Source organism: Takifugu rubripes, chromosome 7 (assembly GCF_901000725.2).
Source record: "Takifugu rubripes chromosome 7, fTakRub1.2, whole genome shotgun sequence".
In the NCBI taxonomy this organism is placed as follows: domain Eukaryota; kingdom Metazoa; phylum Chordata; class Actinopteri; order Tetraodontiformes; family Tetraodontidae; genus Takifugu; species Takifugu rubripes.
In genome coordinates, this window is record NC_042291.1 from 14,978,101 (window position 1) to 14,998,174 (window position 20,074).

General features: G+C 47.4%; 1 protein-coding gene across 3 annotated transcripts in view; it reads right to left on the reverse strand.

The window, feature by feature from the left end:
- Window positions 1-2,267: 2,267 nt before the first annotated feature.
- Window positions 2,268-20,074, reverse strand: part of grin2db (glutamate receptor, ionotropic, N-methyl D-aspartate 2D, b) — a 37,061-nt gene continuing 19,254 nt past the window's right edge. For 2 of the 3 annotated variants that reach the window (XM_029839049.1, XM_029839050.1), the window contains 10 exons: window positions 17,331-17,536; window positions 16,790-16,958; window positions 15,499-15,652; window positions 14,982-15,107; window positions 14,276-14,505; window positions 13,824-13,984; window positions 11,326-11,395; window positions 11,123-11,240; window positions 7,298-7,533; window positions 2,268-6,625 (listed from right to left, as the gene is read on the reverse strand). In XM_029839049.1, coding sequence (XP_029694909.1) covers window positions 4,115-6,625; window positions 7,298-7,533; window positions 11,123-11,240; window positions 11,326-11,395; window positions 13,824-13,984; window positions 14,276-14,505; window positions 14,982-15,107; window positions 15,499-15,652; window positions 16,790-16,958; window positions 17,331-17,536 — 3,981 coding nt within the window. In that variant the 3' untranslated portion in view covers window positions 2,268-4,114. The remainder of the gene's footprint in view (window positions 6,626-7,297; window positions 7,534-11,122; window positions 11,241-11,325; window positions 11,396-13,823; window positions 13,985-14,275; window positions 14,506-14,981; window positions 15,108-15,498; window positions 15,653-16,789; window positions 16,959-17,330; window positions 17,537-20,074) is intronic. The other variant, XM_029839051.1, reaches the window with a different exon arrangement.

The window sequence follows — 20,074 nt, forward strand, 5'->3', positions numbered from 1 at the left end:
CCATTAGTGTCAAGATGCCATGTTAGGTAGTACGACAGGAGTGACAGACTGATCGCTGTAGTCGATACAGATGAAAAGAGTTGAGACTTTTACTTGTCTTTTTTGTCACAGGCACTAATGTCTTCACAGTCATATAGGAGGAATTGAAATTCGAAAATGATTTCAGTGTCTAGAATTGCTACAAAGCTAAAACATTTAAAACTATTTAATCTAACACTTCCTCCAAATATACCAAAATTAATATTATATATATATATATATATTATATATATACCTCTATGTACAGTATATATATGTTTAAATTTATTTGTACATATATATTTCTTTAGAGTTAAATAATATAATTCAAATAATAATTGAATACAATAAAATATCTCAGGTAAATCACAGTATAACATGGTACATTTTCAAAAACATAGTATATTTTAATATATTCTTTTTTTTTCTCAGCATAAAAGAAAATTAAATAAGCCAGAGGGTTTTGAGTCACTTCTGTTCATGCAGTCACAGACTTAAGTATTAGTGCCTCAATAAAAATCAAGGATGCTCAATGACAAACCAGGTTTAAGCCCTGTTGATTGGTTGAAAATGACCAGAAAGCTTTCAAACTGTTGCGGAGTGTTCAACTGTTCCGTGAAATTAGAGTAGTGGCCAACTGAAAGGTGGCTGCCCTGGGTCCTGAGCATTTGCTACAATTTACCTACACAAGCCTCCTAACCGCAAGCCTTTGAGATTTTCTTCAGCTAAACATGCAAATGATTCTGGGCCTTCCCCAAACATGGAAATTGCTTAATCGATTCTCAATAAATAAAGACAGATTTTTATTTTTTTTTAAACTTTTTTTTTTTTTTTGTTAAATCCTCTCGCACGCACCGATAAGAAAAGCAATTCGTGTGGAGATAAACAGGCCCTCACTGAAAGCCAAAAGAGCGAAAAGGTTCAATTGAGAGGGTCGACTAACTCTTCGATCTGTGACGACATGCACAAACACAACGCACGGTCGCCCAACATGTCAATGCCCTCCCCTTCCATCTATCCATAATCAACAGCGTCTGGAAAGCTATAAAATCTAAAAGTGTGTGTTCTGTTGCTACATCGTATCAAAGCTACATTCAGCTACCATAGCAGAAGAGCTGGGCTGTGGCTGGTCTTGTCTGTGAGAAATGAGGCTAATATGCCCACCTGGTGGAAATGGAGGGAATGAATCGTAATGATGGCAACATTGGCACAGTTTAACCAGTAGATGGCTTTTTGCATGGCTCGCAGATGCCACAATGCCAGAGGTCTCAACTCTCTCTTGAACACATGCAGCTTTTAGCAGTCATAGCGGTCATCCAGCAACAGGTGCGCATTTATTACAGTCGGAAATCTAACCAAATCATACCTGTAAGGTCAGGAGGGGATCACTTAGAACAAAAGAATTCCATGAAACAATCACACTTTCTCGGATGTTGACAGGTACGCCCTTTGCATCTCTTTCACATTCAAAGTGGGAATATTGCTCAAAGTCGAACAGTCACCTGATGATGTTGATAACAGTAGATATCACTGACTGCATTCAAACTCAACGGTTGTGCGCCTCCAAGCGGAGCACAAAGCATTCACAGTATAGTCTTACTCGTCAGAAGGAAACAGTCAAAGTGCAAGTACAAGCTGTGGTACTGTGTGATTTCTACCTTCTTTTTTACAGATTGGTTTTTATTGTTCATAGTAGCGTTAACAGCTGAATCATTTCCCGCATACCACCAAACTCGTCCGAAGATTGTGCAGTTTCAACATAGAAGGCATGCCTGAAAAAGTCAATGGAGAATTGTGCTTCATACAGTCTGTCACCTACAAACCCTGGCGATGTAGAGGAAAGTCATGAGATAGAACAATATTTGTACAACCTTTGCAGTCGCCTTTCCAATCCCTTTAGGTTTCATCTCAATAAAGCCCAACTTGCCCCTTAAACAAACCAAAACATAAAATAAGCTCCACAGCTACATCTCTTGCACAACCACAACCAAGTACAAAACTCACCATAGGGACGACTGTCTCAAAAACCTGTCTGAGTATTATGCAGCCATCTAGTGCCAATTAAAGATAATGCACCAATCAGCCCCTAGATCCATAAACATGACGGTGAATTATGCATTATTTACAAGTCCGATGAAAATATGCGGCAGGATTGATGAATACAATTATTGTAAACCAATCTGGCTTAAAAGCTCTTGAGTGGAAAATTTGGCACAACTATTGAATAATTCCCACTTCCAACACTAGCCACATCCAGTCTCTTCTTTATTCAAACACTAACACAATGGGCGATACACATCAATAACAAAAGAAGATGTGGGGAGGGAAACTCTCCAACCAAAGGCAGATCAAAGAAAATCCACTACAAGTCGCTTTTGTTCTTGGTAACATTTTTCATTTTAAGTTCAGTTTGTTGTTTAAATACTCGGTTGTGTTTGAACTCCCTGGTTGGACCAGAGGAGCCGCGTCATATCCAACAGCGAGGGGGAATTGGGGCCTGTTAAATCTGACTGGATAAGAGGGTTTGGTATTAAAACATGACATTGTAGACGTGAAGAACATGATCCTGGGGTGGAGCTAGATGGGTCTGATGGTGACACGGTGTTGCTGTGGGCAAACTGACAGTACTGTCCTTGCTGTCCAGTGATCGGTAATAGACACCAGAGCTGACTGCATTGCTTTTCATCAGCTGATTTACAAAAGGAAGGAAAAAGGGGGGAGTCTTCAACACCAACGAGTAGTCCACAGGTCAATTCAAAAGTCAACAGCCAACGAGGACCTGGACAACAAGTCTATTGTCTGAATACTGGTCTGTTTTGGGAAAAGGTAGATTTCTCCACATCCTACCGAGGAGCGCTTCGGAGCCAGAGGGAGGGAGACGTTTTGAGCATTCATCTTTGTGTTTTGTCGTCATCGTGTGTGTGTGTGTGTGTGTTTGTGTGTACAAATATGACATCATTACTCACAGATTGGAGACTACTCTTAGCCTTAGTTGTGGCTCAGGGAGGGAACGATGACTGAAGATGACATCACAAAGCTCAATTCTGAGCGGAGTAGAAGTTCAGGAGTTGCAGTTCCCAAGGATGCAGACTCGCCTTCACTCGCATTGTCATGGCAACCATCCAAATAGATGTAGCTCACTCTGGTGTGCCGCCTCACTGTTGCCTTCATGAGAACACGAACAGTTGAGTGGTTGGCAACGGTATTTCTCTCACACAGAGTTGTGTTGGTAGCAAAATTCCTGTCCACATCATTTCCCAGAGTGATGGTTGCTAGTTGATTACCGATTGTCACCAAGGCAGCCATATTTCTGGTGTCATCCAGGGCTCCTGCTGCCATGGCCCTACAGTTATCAGTAGCAGCAGTGTTGACTCCAATGTCTCCCTCTCTCCTCTCCCCCTGTCATACTTCACTCTCTAAACTGGAGAAGTGAGCTGACCCTCGGCGTGAGCAAAGGCTCTTTGCTTTGAGTGGCAAGTGGGGGGAATAAAACCTCCGTGGCTGCGGGACAGAACGCAGTCTCTGATATTGGAGTTTGGCACTGGCTGAAGGCTGTGCCTGGCCCTTGCCTGCCATCCCTACCCCTGCTGGTGGTGAGACGGAGGAGGAGGACGGCGGAGGGGGGATGGCCATTGGAAGGGAAGTGGGAGACATCGACGACTGCTGGGGTGGTGATGGTGAGGGCTGTGGTGGGTGGTCTGTAGGTTGTGCACTGAGGCTGAGGTTAGATTGGCTGCCTGATTTGGCCTGACCTGTATCTGGTTTGGGGGGCAAAGGCTTGGGGTGGGAACCACTACTAAAGCTGTGACAATGAGGGAGAAGTTCTTCCTGGCTACGGGAAAGGGCCATTGATCCCCTCTTTGAGTGGGAGGTATGTGAGCGGCTGTGGGGATGTGGGTAAGGATGGGGTTGAGGGTAAAGGCTACAGGAACATGTGGTGGTTCGTTCTGATGGGTCTGCCCTGTCCCTAACTCGCCTTTTGCTCTTTCCTCCTCTACTTTTCCATTTTTTCTCTCCCTTCACAGGGATTTTATCCATAGACCAGTATCTCCTAGGAGGTAGGAAAGGTGCAGGGGGTGGTGGCCACTGTGTGCCACTACCCCCCCCCTGATTCCCAACCTCCTCCAGGCCCTGAACTCCATAGATCACCACCTACCCATCCCTCTGCCCTCTGAGTTCCTATAAAAGAGTCATCCCGACTGTTAACACTACCGCCTTTCTCTCTGGATGGATAGGTGCCAAAGAACCACCCTCCTCCGCCTATCCCACCTATTCCAGTACTACTTCCTCCTGCACCCCCCTCCCAGTATCTTTCAAAATGACCAAATTCCCCTGATGAACCATCATCTGAATAGCTGTCCTCTACTCTTGTCCTGTCCCTCTCAGACTCAGACACAGTCCCCCTGGCTATTCTCCTTCCCCTCTCTACTACCTGCTCCCTTACTCTGTCTCTCTCCTCATCATCATCTTCATCACCATCTTGGTCATCCTCAGAATCCCATTCATGGAAAGCTAGCCCTTCTCTTGTCTGTGCTTTGTCTTTCTCGTAATGCATTAACAAAGGACGCCGCTCTCCAAGTCGGCCACTGTCTTCTCTGTCCGTCCCTCCACTTCTTCTGCGTTTGGACGATGAAAGGAGAGGGTGTAATGTCACTGGAGGAGTATTTGAACGATCTCCTCTGCCATTTACCCAAAACTTGACAGATGCGGGGAGTTTGTTGAGGTTTGGATAGCGTTTACTGGGGGTGTGGTGTCTAGAATGAGAGTGTGAGGATTTGTGATGCCTCTCCCTGCTTCTGCTGCTGTCTTCCTCTTCTCTATTGTTGCCCTCATCTACTAACTCTTTTCTAACTCTGTCCCTCTCTCCTTCCCACAAATCCCGTACCTTTTCTCCAAATGTGCTGTGATACTGACCAGAGAAGGAGGAATAGTCTTGCATCCCTCCTTCCCTCACTCCCTCTGCTTCTCCCTCTCTTTCCGGCTCAATGTCTCCCTCCTCTGGCTCAGAACGTCTTCCCCCAGTTGACTTCTTCCTTTTCTTCATTTTTACCGCCTTTTTCTTCTTCTTTTTTACCTTCCGATGCTTCCTCTCTCGTTCTCGCTCTCTTTCCCTTTCTTCCCTCTTTTTCCTCTTTTTGTTCTTTCTCTTTTTCTTCTTCTCTCTCTCCTTCTCTTTCCTTCTCTTCTTCTCTCTTCTTTGCCTCTCTGTGTCTCCAACGGATCCACCCCTCTCCCTCTCACTCCAGCTTGCCCACCATTCTTGCAGCTGAGAAAGTTGGCTTCCACCTCTCTCCCGCTCTCGTTCCCTTTCTCTCTCACCCCAGAATGTGCGTGGTTTCCGTGGGGGTATCGGTGGTGGCACACGCCCATGGCTGAAAGAACGAGGCCGGATGATTGAGCGTTCCCTGTCTCTCCCCCTTCCGAGGAGGAGGCTTGACTCTTCCGTCAGCTCCTCGTCGTCATCATCGTCGTTCTCTGCATCAATTCCCCCAGTTCTGTCTCGTGTGCTCCTGGATGAGCTGTAAGAGTACGTTGGAGAGGTAGAGCGAGACGACGAGGCAGATGAGGATGTGGATGTTGATGAGGTGGTTGTTGAGGAGGATGAAGACATATAGTGCAAGGATGCAGAGGGAGAAGGAGGGGTATAGGAAGGACTTAGAGGTACTGGCATAGGGAGCGAGATTGGGGGAGAAAGGGGACGTGTCCTTCTTCCTGCTCCTTCTCTAACGTCATCTCGTGCTCCACCCCTCCGTCCCAAGGGCAAAATGTTCTCATATAGCGGCCCTCCTGGTTCTTTGGGTTTCTTCGGCCTTCGCTTTTTCCAGAAGGATGAGGGGAGAGGGGGAGAGGGATGTGGCAGTGGAGGTGTAGGGGGCAGAGGAGCTTGACTCTTGGGTGGCAGTCTGGGAGTGCCCAGAGATTTAACGACCCCTTTCCCCTGACCTCCATTGCTACTTCCCACCACCCTCTTCCCGACCCCATGGTCCATTCCTTTTTCTGAATAGTAAGCGACACTGGCTGGAGGGGGCTGGGGGTGGCCCCTGGGTATAGTCTTGGGGGTCTGGGACCCTGCCTGCTGCTCCATGCAGGGTCCCAGTCCCTCAGGGTCAATGGGACCATAATATCTCTTATAACCATCAAGTCCCCCGCCTCCTGCAGCAGTTGAAACCCAGTTTGGCGGCACTTTCTGAGCAAAGGGTCCCATGTCTGTAATGCCACCCCTAACAGCCAATGGGTTGGTGGCTGTAGCAGACTTGGGCAGCCTCCATCGATCCACCACAGCCAGTCTGCGGTCTGGTCGAGGCAGAAAGGTGGAGCAAGGGAGGGGTGCCCCTGCTATTGGAGTGTTGGTGGGACCTAATGCTGTTCCAGAATGCACCGCATTAGGAGGAGAGCCTGGTAGAGGTGTTTTGTAGACAGGCTGAGGTTGCTGCTGCTGTGGTGGTTGTTGCTGCTGTGTCATGGCTATGGCTGGGTTGGTCATAGACGTGGACACAACATGGGCCTGGGACGGGACTGTAACCAGTGCAGTATGATGAGAAGGAGGCAGAGATTTAGATCCGCCTGGCATCGTTTCATCCTCAAAGCTACAGCAGCTATACATGCCCTGAATAAAAAGAAGAGATTAGGGGAAAAAAAGATTACTTGTTGGACTTTATACCTGACTGTTGTACTTGACATTTTTATTTTTACATTTGCCATTTAAGGGAGAAACAATTGCACACAAACTAACTTTTTATACCAACTAAACTCCTTCCAGTGTTATATGTGCATAAATGGGAAAGTAATCTACATTTTATCTTTCAAAAGAAATGCAAGATTGCATATTTTCAGATAAACATCCATTCCTATTTATAGTGCAGTTTGAATTGTTTGGCTAATGACATTGCACACATAAATGCATAAATTACAACCACAGTAGCAAAACAGAATAAATTATTATCAGCAAAGGTGCTGTTCTAATGTATGTATCGTGTTGGCTATTTCTGTCAAGGTCGCTGTCAAAGGAAGAGGATATCCAGGGTGTGAGGGGAATTGAATTTCAATTAATCTCCAGAATTGACTGAGTGGAATTGAATTGACCCTAGCCCTCACAGTTTCCAACACTAACACTCAGTTATAGATAAGGGTCCACACAGGCCTGAGTGCACATGCTTACACATCAGAAGCTAAACTGCAGCGTCGGTGAAGTTAAAACATGAACCGATGAGATGAGGGTCACATTGCTGCAGATAATTTGTAAAGCAACATGTAGTAAAATACACAGGTGCAAACTTACCCTGCTGATTGCGAGGAGAAAGTCCAGTTTGCCAGAACTGGTGGCCATGCAGTGACGAAGCTTCCAGTAAACCAAGTGCTCCCAGGCAAACACCAGCAAACTGAGGCCCATAGCTACCAGCAGCATGTAGAACACTCCAGCCATGTTGTCAATATCCAGCTTACTGCTCATCACCTCTATTTTGTCATTATGGCAGATACCAGAGAGCCAAAGACGCTCCAGCATCTCAATTTCATCTGGGGAAAAAGGAGAGAGGAAGAAAAACAGAGACATCTGATGAAGCCAAAGACCTGGCGTGATGCTAACTAGCTAGATTATGCTTTTCTATTTGCAGGGTTAACCCTAGTCAAAAGGGGGGCTAACCCTAACCCCCCTTCATTAAGGGCAAAGGTCAGTAATACAAAAAACAGCACTGTGTCCAAAGCAACAACAAGGAAGAACATTAATAGAAAGACATTCCAAAACACTAAAATAGCCCTAACAAGTAAAATAGCACCGACAACCCAATCTCAAGATTGTAACCCAGAGTAAATGAGGCGAGGTATAAGAGAGCAGCTATGGTGAGAAATGACTGATTAGTTTCAACAACCATGGCAAACAAAAATAATATTGACAAGGAAAGAGGGGGCTTATCCTCTTCTCTTCCATGATTACAGAGAGAGGTAGAGGAACATGGGATGTATAGATGGAGAAGGAGAGAAGAGGTTGGGATTGTGTCGTTAAGACAAACGGTAAGAAGTTCAGTTCCGAGAGGATAAGAGGAGAGAAAAATAGGAAACTGTGACGAGAAAGAGAAGAGACAGAGGCAGAAGGACAAGATCATAATCATTTAATTGTGCTGGAGGTATGGTCAGAATACCCATCAAGGTGGTAAGCACGAGGGCTTTCCAGATTCCCATCTACCTGATTCCCGGGAAGACAATTTCCCTGTGTATGCTGTCATTTCATTTGTAATCTCAGTGGCCTAATGAATCCAGACTGCCCTGCTTGGCTGACATGGGTTGCTGGTGTAACCATAGCGATGAAGAGCCAGAAGATGCAGACTATGATCCACAGTGGATTAAAGAGATGTATTTTCTGACAAAGGATCCTAATGAGAGCGTTTTCTCTTGGATTGACGGCAGTAGCAAGATGGGCAGCACTGCGGTGGCGACGTTTGAAAAGGGTATTTTATTGCATGTTAGATCTGGCCAAAGCAGACGCTATGTCACGAACGCACATTTTTCTGTCAAACCGCAAGCTGGTGATCTTCATTTATGTCATCATTAGCTGCACTCAAGTAGCTTGGATAAAGCAGATGCTGTATTTGTGTGGTTTGGCTAATGTGTTGCCTGCGGAACGTCGTTACCCAAACCAGCGTTGGCCTCCAGCAACAGCACCAAACTGATACAGTTCTACTGCAGCCAACTGGCTGATGCAAGTAACAACTCAACGTGGCTGAATTTAAAAAAAATCCTAGAAGATCGACAGGTTTGCTATAAGTGCTGCTTCATATCGAAAACTGCGGCGCGTGTTTAGAAACTGTAGATTGTGGAGCAGCACGAACAACCCTGGACTCTCAGTAGCAGCTTTGAGCCCAGGGAGGAGCTCAGCGTGAAAACAGCAGACGTCTCGGTGAAGGGCGCAGATGATGATGCATCGTCCCATGTCTGTCACAAGCCTGCTGAAATCTCTCTCTGAGTCTCATCTCCTGGCTCTCCTGCCATTTCACTTTCAGTGATTCATCATGGGCTCCTTCATTTCCCTCCTTCACAAGCTGACTCTTTCTCTGTGCACCTGGGTCGTTCTTCCCTCGCACCCCGCTGATGACGGTTGTCTCTCCCCCTCATTCACGGCCGCCTCATGCAGGCCTGCCAAATGTGACAGGTGCACGCCATCCATTCTGCACCTCTGGAGGTCAAGTCAGGTAGAGCTGGCTACAAATGTTTCATTTAATAAAGGGAGCTGTGGTGTGTGTGTGTGTGTGTGTGTGTGTGTGTGTGTGCGTGTGTGTGTGTGTGTGTGTGTGTGTGTGTGTGTGTGTGTGTGTGTGTGTGTGTGTGTGTGTGTGTGTGTGACATGGCATGGTGCCATATGGGCCCAGAGAAGCTGAGCTCTCCGGTTGTTGAACAGGAACTCGTGACCATTAACATTCTGTGCCTTTATTACAATATTGCAAAGCCCCACAGCTCCCATTCTTATTTATTTATTTATTTATTTAAAAAATGATAGTCCTGTCTGTGAAGAGCTATGAACCTGCAGCCTCTCTTATTATTTTTTAAACATATCTACCCACTGAATAATATATTCTTAGATCAAAAATCTGATAGTGGGCAAAAATAGAAGGGGATCTGATAAGAGGGAAAAGGAAATCTGCTACTCAGCAGTTTTGCATTCATCATCAAACAAGTTGTGTTGGGTTCAATGGACCATCCTTTAAAGCTGCGGTATGAATCCCCAGAGGCAGCAACCCAGAGGAGAACACACTCAAAGGTTTGCTGAAGGCACGGCGAAGTGCCCCAGCGCCCCTCCACTCTGTGCTGCAGTTGTAAAATGATACGAGTCAACACAGCAGGGTGCAATAATGATTTAACAGTGTGACATGATTTAGCCCAGCCGACGGTGTGCTGCAGAGCTGCTGAGCCGCTGCAGCCTTTGAGGGCAAAATGTGAGCGCACACACCCCTCGCCGCATCCTCTTCTTCGCTAATCCACTTTAACAATACTTATCCATTACTAGAACCTGCAGCATTTAACACCACCCAGTAACCGGATCAATTTTGCATACTCAGCTGCTGCTGAGGGCTCCAAGGACAACAAGCAACAAGGACAAGGTGCATTCACGGAACAAAGAAACCAAAAAAAAAAAAAGAAAGAAGCTGTCTGGGGTTTGTTGTTCTGTTTCTTGCTCACATTTTAAGGCTTAATTATTCAGTTCAAAACACCAGAGTTCTTCAATAAATCATGGCACTAAATTGGCATTATCAGTATGTAAGCAGCTAAAGCTGCCACAATATAAAGAAATCCAAACAGGTTCTACTGCTAAAACAGGCGGTTTTACAGCAAAGGAATGCTTCAGCGGATCACTCGAATGCACCACTCAACCATAGTTTATGCCAATGGTGGTGCAGCGGTTGATTAGCTGCTTCTAATGTCTAGCATACGTTGATCAGTGGAAAACAATTGAATGGTTGGAGGACCAGTCTGATAGCAACGGGGGAAAAAACTTGATTAAAACCGTCCCACAGCTATCACTTATTCAATTATGCGATCTGTTTTCTGTGTCTTGTTTTGCTTGGGTGCATCCAGATGTTCAGATTATTTCCACTCGCGTCTCTTTGGGGGTTTTCTTTTCGCACATTTCTGCAGTCCCCTGCGAAACAGCGAGCAGCTAATCTATAATGAGTGTAAATCTGTCGCCGTACAAGTTGTGATCATCCTTTTGAACAAAATTCACACTCATACACGTAAATCCAATCCACCCCCCCCCCCCCCCCCCACACACACACACACACCCTCAGGGCAAGAAAGTGTGAAAGTCGGGTGGAGAGGGACGAAAAGGCATCATCAGCGTATTCTTTTACAATCCTTGACATCAGCAAATGATGCCTGCGCTGATCCCGCCCCCCCTTTTGACAAGCATCTCTGGTATCACGACACCCTCCTTGAGCACGCCATTCTCCCTTCTCATCCCACCCATTTGTCTTCCCCCCTTGGCCTCCACTCACGCCCCACCCTGACGCTTCTCTGTCGCGCTATCCTTTAATTTTACCGCCAACCTCTCCTTTTGTCCTTCTTTCAAACGGATCATTTTCCTCCCCGCTCGCCCCCCTCCACAGATCCTTACCGTCTCCCACCAGCTGCAGGAGGGCCAGGTCAAGAGGACGTTTCCAACGTGAGTTTTTGTGCAGGGCGATACCGTAGCCTGTGGTGGCAAAAACCTTCCCCGAGCCTATGGTCATCACCTTGGAGAAGCGGAAGCAGTGAATAATGGAGAAATTGGACATTTTATATGCTTATGCGAAAGGGGCTCGGTCAGTTCGTTCTCACCTTACAACCTTCGTCCTTCCTGGCCATATAGTTCAAGACTGCAGCGTCGTAAATAAAGGCATCCAGTTTGCTGTTAAAAGATCAAGGAAGAAAACATTCATCACCGAACTGAAGAGCGGGAGCGAAGGGATGACTGAGGACAGCAAGGAGGCACGAAGGTGCATCTCCAGTCCTCTGCTCAGAGCCAGGGTGCAGGATGATGTCACAGAAAGCTGGAGGGGCATGAGAGATGAAATAATAACAAGGAAGAAGGGAAGAGCAGAATCCTAATGTGGGGATGATGGAAATAAAGAGAGGCAGAGATCAGGGAAAGATGAGTACGAGGGAACATGAAGGTGGTGAAGGAGGAAGAAGAGGAGGATGGGGATTTATGTGACGGGTGTGAGGGGGGGATTTATGCACTTCAGGGGGGGAATACATGGAACACGCCAGAGAGGGATCAGGATTATAAAGTTCAAATGCAGACACACAAAGAACACACACTGGCAAAATAGGAAGAATTGACCAAAACGGGAAAAAAGTGGGAGATAATAGGATAAGATGGCAGATGGGAATGGGAATGGGAATGGGGGGAAAAGATAAGTAGCAGGGGGATGGAGAGGAAAAGTTCTTCTTCCTCTCTTTTTGCATGTTAATGCTGAGTTATAATTACAGTGTCAATGCAACAGGGAGGGAGAGATGATGACAGAAGCTTAGAATAAAGTAAACTGGGATGAGCCGACACATGACAGGTGATGGAGATCCTGGGTGGGGGCAGAGAGAATGGGTGAGGGTGGGGACGTGTTGGGTGGGGCAGAGAGAATGGGTGAGGGTGAGGACGTGTTGGGTGGGGGAGAGAGAATGGGTGAAGGTGAGGACATGTTGGGTGGGGGAGAGAGAATGGGTGAAGGTGAGGACGTGTTGGGTGGGGGCAGAGAGAATGGGTGAAGGTGAGGACGTGTTGGGTGGGGGAGAGAGAATGGGTGAGGGTGAGGACGTGTTGGGTGGGGGAGAGAGAATGGGTGAAGGTGAGGACGTGTTGGGTGGGGGAGAGAGAATGGGTGAAGGTGAGGACGTGTTGGGTGGGGGCAGAGAGAATGGGTGAAGGTGAGGACGTGTTGGGTGGGGGAGAGAGAATGGGTGAAGGTGAGGACGTGTTGGGTGGGGGCAGAGAGAATGGGTGAAGGTGAGGACGTGTTGGGTGGGGGAGAGAGAATGGGTGAGGGTGAGGACGTGTTGGGTGGGGGGGAGAGAGAATGGGTGAAGGTGAGGACGTGTTGGGTGGGGGAGAGAGAATGGGTGAGGGTGGGGACGTGTTGGGTGGGGGCAGAGAGAATGGGTGAAGGTGAGGACGTGTTGGGTGGGGGCAGAGAGAATGGGTGAGGGCGAGGGTTGGGTGGGGGCAGAGAGAATGGGTGAGGGTGAGGGTTGGGTGGGGGCAGAGAGACTGGGTGAGGACGTGTTGGGTGGGGCAGAGAGAATGGGTGAGGGTGAGGGTTGGTGGGGGCAGAGAGAATGGGTGAGGGTTGGGTGGGGGCAGAGAGAATGGGTGAGGGTGAGGGTTGGGTGGGGGCAGAGATAATGGGTGAGGGCGAGGGTTGGGTGGGGCAGAGAGAATGGGTGAGGGCGAGGGTTGGGTGGGGCAGAGAGAATGGGTGAGGGTGAGGGTTGGGTGGGGGCAGAGAGACTGGGTGAGGACGTGTTGGGTGGGGCAGAGAGAATGGGTGAGGGTTGGGTGGGGGCAGAGAGAATGGGTGAGGGCGAGGGTTGGGTGGGGTCGCCATTGTTTAGGACAGACTGCAGAAGAACACAGCACATTCCGACAATAGAAAGTAAAGGAACAAACATCAGCACCTACTGAGGTTCGCGCCACTTTTCATTCCTGTTTTTACGCATCAGTAATCACATTTAATTTAGAGGAGGAAAAACATGGGCTGGGTTTCATTAGAGGCTTGAAATATATAAACATTTTGGAAATAAAATGTGAGAGACTAGTTTTAAACAGGGAAAAAACCCTCTGCAGATAAAGAGAGCCTCACACAAAGCTAATTTCCCTTATTTAAAAAAACAAATTTACAATTTGGAGTTTTAATTAGAACCCAAGTTCATCTTATTTCATTTAGCCTGATTTGACTTAACACTGGATGATACAAGGTTCATTTTCTGCAATTCTTTAATTAAAACAAAAGTTAAATACCCATGTTTTACTGTGACCATATGCTTTATTCTGCTTATTTATTCGTTAGTTATAGTGCAGTGGATAAGATTTTATATATAAACACACATATATGTACGTATAAAAGAAAAATCACTTTTAATTAGGTTTGTTTTCTCCTAATTCATCACTTGCATTATATTCATATATTTTAATCTAAGTTTAATTGCAGCTTTGAGCTACAGAATTGACTTTAGCTACCTAATAAAAATCTAGAGAGCAGGTAAACAGGAAGTCAGTGATGTGGCGACATGACATCAGGACACGTGCGAATGTGAACAAGCTGCAGCTGCAGCCAACAGACCCGGTCTTCAGGTTGGTGATGGCGTCCTCCACTGTCTTCTGGTTATACTTCCCCATGTACTGGTGCATGTCCGGGTAGTTGGAGCGTATGTTTTTCTCCGTGCTGCCGTTGGGCACGGTGCCGAACTTCAGTGGCGGGTACTGCTCCTCGGGATGCTGGAACTGGTCAAGCAAAGGGAGGTGAGTGAGAGAGGGGCAGGAGACGGACGGGGCATGAGACGCACCAGCCTGACCTGATTCTGTCTACATCCCAGACTCACCTACAACCCAACGCACAAATCAAATCTGCGGGAAGGAGCGTTTAAAGCAGTAGTGCTGCTAAATGAGATTTCATTCATGTGTAATTTCCTGCCCTCTAATCATTTAGAGATTTAAATGAGAGGGATTTGGTTTCCTCCCAGAATTTAATTTTCCTGCCTTCCTCCCTTAATCAGCATTCGAGCAACGGGGTACCTTTTTGTCCGAGAGGCCTGACACCGTGTCGATATATTCCTCCTGAATCATGAAGGCAGCCAAGTTAGCAGTGTAGGAGGCCAGGAAGATGACAGCAAAGAAGGCCCAGATCAGCACCATGATCTTGCTGGTCGTCCCTCTTGGGTTCTCCACCGGCACAGAGTTGTTGAAGACGATGGCCCACAAAAGCCACACGGACTTCCCTATGGTGAACGTCGATCCCCCGGCCTCTGACGGAGACGGCAAGGAAGGAAAGACAGAGGAGGAGTGATTGCGATGGGTTTTTTTCCCCCCTACAATCGTGTCCCGGCGCAGACTCTGACACTAAGCGATGGAGCGATTAAACACGGCGGACACACTTGTGCCTTGGTGCAAAGTGGGGAGAAGGGAGAGAGATAAGAGCAAATGGAAGGTGAAATAATGTTGAGCGCAGTAATCAGTATTTCTGGGGGCGCCTCGGACACACTGAGCAAACAGAGATGCAAAACTCGATTGCTCTGTATTTTCCTCTCCGTCATGCTCGGCTGATGATGAAGTGCGGAGTTGTTTTTAAAAAAAAAAAAGCACTCTATTTTCCACAAAAGGCGAAAGTTATTATTATTTTTTTTTTTAGTCTTAACATAATCTTGGAGTCGGCTCAGTTCCTGCTTGTTTGATGGAGGAAAAGGAGCCGGGAAGAGACAGGCAGCGTAAAGCCGTCACTCACTCTTGCCAGTCTGGAGGCTGCGGTTGTAGCCCACAGGGCTGAAGAACTCAAAAATAAAGACGGTCACAGCCACAACAGTCAGGCACATGACGAACATCATCACCCACACCGCCGGGCTGTACGGCTCTGCGGAAGAAAGACGAGAGAAATCCAATAAATACCACAGCGGCCTGACATCACAACCACGAGCTGGTCTTAATTGTTATTAATGTAAAAGCAGGCGACACGTTCAGCGCCGCGCATTCGCAGAGCTTTTATGCAGTGAAACGAGAAATCACAGCAGTATTTTCCTGAAGTCCATTAATACTGTTTCTCTTTTTAAGAGCATCGTTGTAAAGACCAGTAAGGAGCCTGAAGTCTGCTGACAGAGTCAAATTAGACAAGAGAGGAGCAGCTCCGAGAATGTAACTGCTACCCTGGACATGGGAACCAGCAGCTGAAGACCGGCAAAGTCAACACTTTACGCTGAGATTAGCTTCTGTTCATCAGATTAATGTCTCACGTGAATCCCTCTTACCCAGGAAAGCGGACGGCGATACGGTCCCATTGCTACGGGAGACCATCACGCTGATTCCAGTCTCCACGAAGGGGACGGAGAAATCCACGACCTCTGACCTCTCTTCGTTGATAGTCAGCGAGCCGATCGCCATGTCCGCTCGCTTCTGCACCACCTGGAAGAGCCGTGGGACGCCGGGAAGACGTCGTTAAACACCGGCGGCGGAGTTATGCAGACGAGCGTGTTTTACAGTCCGCAAAGGTCCCTTTCCAGATCACAGTCCTGCACCTTTACCCCCAGGCGGTTGCCTACAGGAGGGATCCAGTCTGGTACAAATACTGAACATGTGTTTCCTGTGCATGTCTTTAGCATACAAAATGAGCTAAACCGCCGCCCCCCCCCCTCTTCCGCCAGCGAAGAGGAAGCCTGAAAACTGCTGCTTCTGCCGATTCCACAAGTGAAATGTTAATCTACATTAGACATGGCATATCCACACTCGGGTGCAAATCAGCAGAAAAATTAAACAAAGCAGAAAGCGCCGCACCCTCCCCTCAACCCTGCCAAGTCTCCGGATTACCTGATCAAAGAACAGCAGCCTTTGGAAAATCTGATCAAAAGACAGACATTTGTTTGGAAGGAACAATAAAAAACTGTTTGCTTGGCCTTTCGCCTTGTGGAAACAGGAGCAGCTCTGGCCCCCGCTGGAGGTGGAAATGATAAAAGCGCGGAGCGAGCCGGAACGGTTCTGGAACCTGCGACGACTGTCACGTTCCCTCAGGGACAAAGATGGAAACAGCAGCTCACATCAGTGAAACGGCCTCCGCATCGATCCCAGTGTGTGTTTTATTGCCAGCGTTTCATGATGAGGGATCGTGAACCTCGGCGCGTACAGCCAAGAAAACATCAAGGACTAATTGCGACTAGCCGGGGGGGTTGGGGGCGGGGGGGTTGACTGACAGGGTTGTTTGTGCTTGGTGTCTGCAAAGATGTGTCTGCAGATAAACAAAATATTGTCAAACGTGCATATTACCAGTTGTAGTGTGTGTCTGACTCGTTTATTTGAAAGTGCTTCTTGTCCTTTGCTATTTATGGGCAGAACTTTCTCTGTGTGTGTGTGTGTGTGTGTGTGTGTGTGTGTGTGCGTGATAAATGACAGCCTCTTGATTGCCTTCTCTTGTTAAGTGGCCGTAACTTTCCCTGAGATCGACGTATTGTTTAACGGGACGCAGCATCGAAGGCAGAAGAGTTCAGCTACGCAGGTCCGACCAAAAGTGAGCAGCGGCCTCAAAGTTGGTGCGGAACCAGGACTTGCCTCTCCGATCATGCCGTTCCAAACGCCGTCGATTTTCTTGCCGTGCTTCCCGTTGGTCACGAGGTAAAGGTCATAGGTGAAGCCGACGATCTTGGCCAGCCTCTTCAGGATGTCGATGCAGAAGCCCTTACAGCATTGTTTCATGGGAGCCACGCCTTCATTATAGGCACTGCGGAAGGACACAGTGGATAAATTCTGGGCGACAGGTTCGATCAAGCATCGGAGGAGAGGTGCTGTCATTCCTTCGCAGGCTGATGAACCATAAAGCTCCACTGCACTCATATCTAATTCCAAACCCGAGTCACTCCCTGATCCCTCCGGAGAGCTGTCTGTTATTGATTATAGGGCAGTCGGAGAAGCCCACAATTTTTTAATAGGTGATTGATGCCTCAGCAACAGGATGATCTCATGGGAGCTTGGAAACTCCAACCATGCTCCAAGGTTCTGTCTGAGCTGGTTAGGATTTTCTTGTAAAATAAAAAAAAGAAAGAAGGAATGACCGAATGAGTATCAGCTGCAAATCAAGTCACCAATGTCAGACCTGATATTTAGGGGTCGTCTGCAGGGGACCGAATCCCGGATGCAGGTTCCAGAGGCGGGGTCGGCCAGCTCCACAATGACAAATGGCCTTTCCTCCAGTGTGACGACGTGCAAGTGCTGCGCATCATCGGGAGGTTGGAGGAACGGCCCGTAGCGGGACCAAGCTGGGTATCGGAGCCTCAGCACTCCATTCTCCCACCAGCCTACCTGGAGGAAGAGAGTAAAGGACTTTTAAACTAGCTGATCGCTCCTTTAGAAGAATTCACTGCAATATTTCATTATCCAACAAATATATGCATTAGTTCTCGTTATAGGAACTTTCTGAGGTGAACTCCCTTTCTGCAGATGGAGGTTTGATTAGCAGTTAAAAGAAGCAACATTCAGGTGGCGATAAGGCATCAAAAGTCATTGGCAGGAGCGTTAAATTCAACTCCAATGTGACTTTGTTCAGTTCCTGGTGGCGCAGCTCAACCTCAGCTTTCGACTGATTCCGGCAGCCACATGGTGACACATTGATCAGGTGGTGACAAAGCTTCGAATAATGGCCGCGAATAATCGACAACGTCAACGTTTTGACACATGTGTCGTTATTTAAAGGGTGAGAATGGGCTCGATAATCAGATGCATCAGGATGAAGCCTGAAGCTCCAGTGGAGAGTCAATTAGCCGAGATAAGACAACCCTTTTTTTATTTTTAAACCACTGAGCATTTTATTGCCTGCGTTGTCCGAAAAAACGTCTTTTTGTTCGCTTACTAAGGAAAGAGGAAGTATAACATGAATAAGTATATAAATCCACAACAGGTGTCATTTCAGTGTGTTTTTTTGGTTAAATGATGTGTAAACCAACATTATTTCCCGTTCCATGTCGCTAGCTTTCCTTTCTGTTTGCATTGTTTCCGTGCGTTCGGAAAGTTGGGTCACTAACGTTTGAGCGTAGCACAAGGAAGAACAGCATCCGAGAACATTCCGTGCAGCAAGGCTTTATTCCCTCCTCTTGCTGCATCACCTAATAGATCCCAGCATATTCACCACATTAAAGACCAGCCTGACAAGTGCAGCTGAGGCGGTTCGCATATACGACGCTCGTGCACTCCACACACACACACACACACACACACACACACACACACACACACACACACACACACACACACACACACACACACACACACAGCCCATACATTATAGAGAAATACACCTGTGAAGTGTTTATGTGGGCCAGTAGAGCAAAGCAAAAGTTTGGCTGCTTTGTGCAGCTTGCCTGCGTGTGAAACACAAACATTGGCGGAGTGGAGAAGGTGGCAACATGTCGAGTGCAGCTGCACTCCCGTCTGTCAAACTAAGGAAACTGAGCTTACAGGAGCAGGCAAACATTCAGACGACCCCACGAAGCAATGACAAACATAATATTACGTTTCTGGCATTTTTGGGGTTGGGGAAAATATGCTGGGTGAGGAAAACGTTTGAGAACTGGGCATTCTGGTAAACAGCGGTTCCTTTAGCAGCTTTGGGCTGCTTTTATTCCCATGTCATCTTGAAAAATCGGCTACAACGCGACGCGGTAACACCGGACAACCGTCAATCCCAGACCACAGTGTTTCAGTAAGCTAAGCCGGGTGCTCCCAGGCTCTAGGTAATGGTGCAGTCATTGTAAAGAGAACATTAAATATTCAGGGAGAGCCAACAGCGTGGATGTGCATAATAGGCAGATACAGCAGTCTTATCCTCATTGTGGGTTTGGGCGTGAATGCAGCAGGGCTGATCGGTGCAAGCGAACTGTGTGTGTGTTGGAATAAAGCCTGTGTTCTCATTTATGTGCACACCAATGTGAAGGTCTGGATATAAGTTCTAAGAGCGTATATGTGGGCGTGTTTTGTACCCTGGGTTTGCGCGGAGTCGAAGAACCAGCGCAGGAGCGTCTAATTGAAAGGGATTTGAGGGATACGGCAGAAGTCAGTATGTTACGACATGCAGAGACTGGACTCTGGTGGGCTGTTAAAACCAGCGGGAGGTCGAGAACCACCGTATATTTTGTGCCTGCGTGTACGTGGGTTTGTATCCCTGCTCCCTGTGTAATTACATTCGCTTATACGTCCTATCTTTATGTATGTCCTGTTGCGTTGAGATGCTAGCATGCGGTCAAGGAAATCGCCCTCTCTTCAGACAGCGGTCATGATGAAATCCTGACATGTGGAAGGACGCGGCAGCTTTGTAGAACATGCCTGACATGTGAGCGCCGCCGCTGCTCACCACAGCAAGCGTGGACGCAGCTTTTAAGATGAAACCACTCAAAGCCACTGAAAATGGAAGAAATATGCAGTGCAGGTCGGCTCCAATCGGCATGTCATTTACAGCAACCCAGCAGGAAGCCAATGAGAACAGATCAGCAGTTATTGATCACAGGTTTCAGCAAAAGGGCTCATGAGATGTTTGAGCAAATGAGTTTGACGACGATGCTGTCGACTGATCCAGATTTGACACTTCATTGAATAAAAATACAACTAAAAACATCTATTGGGCACTTATAAGGAAAGGAAAGCCAGGCGTTTCTGACCGTCCTGACAAGTGTTTTCATCGAGGAAAAAAACGGTGTGTGAGCATCTGCCGTATTGTGGGAGGGTGCTTTGACAGATAAAACCTCCAGAGATTGCAGAAGCTAAACAGCCGTATCAAACGAGGCACGGTCAGATGGTCAGCTCCTCTCTCCTGCCTCGGGCACTGACAGACACAGTGAACTTTATACG